This window comes from Cavia porcellus, unplaced genomic scaffold, assembly GCF_034190915.1.
Source record: "Cavia porcellus strain 051 isolate PalLab524CR breed Dunkin Hartley unplaced genomic scaffold, mCavPor4.1 scaffold_6, whole genome shotgun sequence".
NCBI lineage: Eukaryota > Metazoa > Chordata > Mammalia > Rodentia > Caviidae > Cavia > Cavia porcellus.
In genome coordinates this window covers 105,643,870-105,647,898 of record NW_026947489.1, presented here as the reverse complement: position 1 = coordinate 105,647,898, position 4,029 = coordinate 105,643,870, and the positions used below count along the sequence as shown (strand labels likewise).

The 4,029-nt window shown below is 50.7% G+C and overlaps 1 protein-coding gene across 1 annotated transcript; it reads left to right on the top strand.

The window, feature by feature from the left end:
* The first annotated feature begins 1,353 nt into the window (after positions 1–1,353).
* On the top strand, positions 1,354–2,374 carry Scgb1c1 (secretoglobin family 1C member 1). Its single transcript, XM_003461300.4, has 2 exons — positions 1,354–1,553; positions 1,975–2,374. Exons 1-2 carry the CDS (start codon positions 1,499–1,501, stop codon positions 2,208–2,210), a joined length of 291 nt encoding a protein of 96 aa, XP_003461348.3. The 5' UTR covers positions 1,354–1,498; the 3' UTR covers positions 2,211–2,374.
* The last annotated feature ends 1,655 nt before the right edge of the window (positions 2,375–4,029 follow it).

Below are 4,029 nucleotides of genomic sequence, written 5' to 3'. Positions count from 1 at the left end.
CAACTCCAGAGCCACTGCTCAGAGATCTCCCCAAGTGCTTCCATAACAGTAGGGTATGGGCAAGCTCTGCTGGACATGTCTGGACATGTCAACCACAGGGTTGTTATAGATGACTTCATTAAGCATTGTTTCTCCTATATTTTTAGAATTATGTATATAAGTGAGTTATATTATCTATGGATTTAATTTATGCTAGCAAAGGGATTAGAGAAGATCACTATAAACAGGGGGCTTGAAGGTAAGAACCAGTGATATCAGGGATTATGCCCAAAGGATACAGGGCAGGCTTTGGGGTTTGTGTCTAGCCAGGAGATACTTAGTGCCAGGGTAATGAAGGTCAGCTTAACAGACAAGGACTTGGACATGATTGAAAGGGTTTTGGCCCAGGCCGGATACTGTAGCCAGTAAAGCCAAGGAGCTCCTATCTCCCCCTCCCTTAGGAATCTATCTCTGGCGCCAAACTAAGACCAGTGGGCTACCTGTGCATCCCTAATGCCCCCCTTAGGTTCCACCCCAAGCCGAGGCTACTTAGGTGCCTCACTCCACGTGTTCCACGGAGAGATCACTGGCCCCAGGGTGGAGATGCCACGCCCCAGGGGTTCGGGGGTGTCTCTCCCTGCATTCTCAAAATAAAGGTCATTTATATTTCATACTTCTTATCTTTTCAGCCGCCGCCGGTCCTCCCTCCACAGTTCTATCAATGATAAGGTTTGCTCTGGTGGTACAACAGTAGAATTTGGGTTGGGCAGCTTTGAACAGACACCCCTGTGAGGGAGCAGGCAAGGTTCCTACAGGGACCACCAGACACCAGGTGGCAGTAGAGGATAAGAGACAAGGGGTCACATCACAGTGGTAGACTCAAACCTCTCAGAAACAGCTGTTCTGGGACGCCTTGGTTTAGGGACCAGGTGTCCCGGCCTGTTTTATGATAGTGTGCACTGAGACTGGTACCTGTCTGGCTAGCCACTGAGGAAAGATATGTTACCCAGGGCCTTTCCTCATTTCCTGCTGTGACAGGCCCCAGGCATAGCCCTCAGAGCTTATGAGGCCATCTTCCTTGTCCTGAATGCTGCTACCTGCTTCAAACGTTCTGTGGCACTGAGCCCCCATGCTTCTGTCCCCTTTCCACCTACCACTCTAGCTGAGCAATAGAGAGGGAAGATTATCACCCCTAAAGGGCAGACACAGTACTACAGCCTCAAGGCCTAGTGTGACTAGAGACGTTTGGGTCTGGGCCTACCACCCCACTTCATGCAATGCACAGGACTCCTCTCTTGTGTTCAGCACATTTGAATCTCACTCTTGTTCACCCAAACTTGTTTTCTAACAACTCTTGTTGCTGACCTAGGCCTAAAACTGCTGGCACCTAGTGGATATGCCTGGCCCCAGCTCACTTGTTAGGTCCTGATGGACAGGACAGGCCTGCCCCTGGGCAAAGTGCCACCTGCTAAGGGATAAAAGCCTGGTGTCAGCCTAGGTGGCTTCTGAGACTGCCATCATGAAGGGAAGCAGCACCCTCCTGCTCGTGGTCCTCACTGTGCTCTGTACTTGTGGTAAGTCTGGGTCAGGTTTCCAGTGTATTCAGGGACAGGGTCCTGGGATATAGTGGATACCACCTGCCTCCCTCACAAATCACTCACAGAAGAGCACAGGCAATGCTAACCCTAATCCCAAACCAGGCCCACTCCACTCAGTGTCACCTACTCCAGCCCAATATAGCATGACCCCAACTCTGAACCTCACTGCAGTTCAGCTTCACAACAGGGAAAGAAATCAACTCATATCAAAGCTCAACTTTCCTTCCCTGGTGAGGCCAGGATCAGAGTGGAAATCAGATGCTGAGATTAGAAATGTGAGGAGAAAGGTCTATGGTATTTCGGGTTACACTGTTATGGAGAAAAATATGGTGAAGACCACAGAGCTGAGAGGCCCAGGGAGGGCCCTCTCCTAGCATCATCTCCCCTTACAACACAGGAAGGGCCAGAGGGGAGGACAACAGTGAATTCTTCATGGAGTTCCTGCAAGTGCTGCTGGTTGGAAGCCCAGAGGAGCTCTATGAGGGGCCTCTGGGCAAGTACAATGTCAACCAGGATGCCAAGGAGGCCCTGACAGAGCTCAAATCCTGCATTGATGGTCTGCAGCCCATTCACAAGGCGGAGCTGGTCAAGTTGCTGGTACTGGGACTGGGGAACCCCTTCCCTCAAACCTAAAGTCCTTTCAAGATCTGCCCAACACCTAGGCCCTGGTCATCTATCCAAGGCAGCACCCTGAAGCCTATCCTTTACAGATACCGAGGTCTGAAGTGGATACCTCCAACCTCTGTATCCACAAAGAAACTTAGCCCCCTCAACATGTTCCCTGCTCTGTTGCTAGTCTATGCCCTACACAAGCATGTGCACACACAAGGACATGCAGGTGCACACATGCGAACATGCATGCGCATACCTCCCAGATGCTGGGGGTTATGCCACAATGGGCCCACACCCATCTCTCAGAGAGGACCCTGGCTGTCTGCCTCAGGGAGCAGTGGCTTTCTGATTATTGGCCACCAGCTCATTGGGCCCCCACACATCTGCCTTCCAGGAGCAAGTGCTGAGCAGTGAGGATGACGCCTGAGTGGACATCAGACACAGCTCCTGACAGCACAGGATGAACTACACCAGCAGCCCTGGATGTGCTACCCATGGCTGCTTCCCTACAAGTAAACTGACCCTCAAACTGTTAGACCAATAAAGCCTCCTGCAGCCTAGGCATTGGCTTCTGTTTCTCCCAACACAGGGATACATAAAAGACCATCCATAGTACTATCAGGGGCACATGCAGATGTACAAACTCAGATAAGTGGGTCATACACAGGAGGCCCAATCCAGAGGGATACACAGGAGCAGGCTCCTAAGACTGGGACAGAACTCTGGCAGACACCACATGGCAGGGGATGTGTTAGGCTAAAATGGAGTATGACTGAGGCCACTGAAGCAGGCAAGGCTGAAGCAAACAGCAATAACTTTATTGCATACCACATGCAGTCAGGTCAAGGGCAAAAAGACCACTGGCCCTGAGCAAGGAGGGAGGGCAGGTTTTTACAGGGGATTTTAGATAGGGAAGGGAGACATTGCTGAGGGGGTTGTAAAACTTGGGACCTCTGAGTAGGGGATCTAAGGTTAGCTGATAGACAGGACAGTGTTGGGGATAGGGGAGGCTGGCAGGCACAGCATGTCTCTTGTGGCTTTTCTGTGGAACCAGCTCTTTGCTGTGTAGGGACAGCTGCCAGCTTCCTTTTGAACACCTTGCTCCTCCTGGTATGACACTCCCCTGTTTGGGGGAGTTTTTTCTCTCCTAGCTGGGTAGGGGTCCAATGCAGAGACCTGACATTCCTGCCTGTTATGTTACAAAGGGAGAGCAAGGGAGCAAGAGTACAGTCTCTCAAGGCTTCTTTAAGCGTGACTGAGAGCTGTATAGGCAACCTAAAACAGAAAAATGGATGGGGTGCTGGTTGGACTGCAGGCTGCTGTGGGCAGAGTCTCTACATGGATCAGTGTGGGGTTCTTGTGGGACAGCAGTATTGCAGGTCATCTGGAGGAGTTGTCCAGCTGTCATGGATCGGACTTGTCCTTGGATGAAATCTGTTATAAATCTGATTAGGCAAGGCCCAACAAACAACAGTAAGAAGACTGAGATCAGGGGCCTAAGAATGAGGAGCAGCCAGACATCCATCTGGTTTGGAAGATGTCCCCTCCCCATCCCAAGGAAAAGTGTCTGTCAGACTAGGAGATATCTAAATTTTTAAACTTTTGTCATGTGTGTGAAGTTGACTTGCAGTTTGGGACCAGAGTGAACCTTCAGGTTTGGTGAGTAGGGTAAGGGGGAGGATAGAGGGAGACTTGGGGGGAGGCTGAGTAGCAGACTAAACAATGTCCAATGATCTATCTGACAGTTGTCCTCCCTCCAGGAGGGGGCTGAGATGAAAAGTTGGTAGCCTTTATGAAAGCTGTCATGAAGGAAATAAAGAATCTGGTGAGTTTTGGAGGT

Coding starts and splice junctions, on each gene's coding strand:
- Scgb1c1 (XM_003461300.4), top strand. CDS start 1,499: ATGAAGGGAAGCAGCACCCTCCTGCTCGTGGTCCTCACTGTGCTCTGT. Junction 1,554..1,974: donor CACTGTGCTCTGTACTTGTG/GTAAGTCTGGGT, acceptor CTTACAACACAG/GAAGGGCCAGAGGGGAGGAC.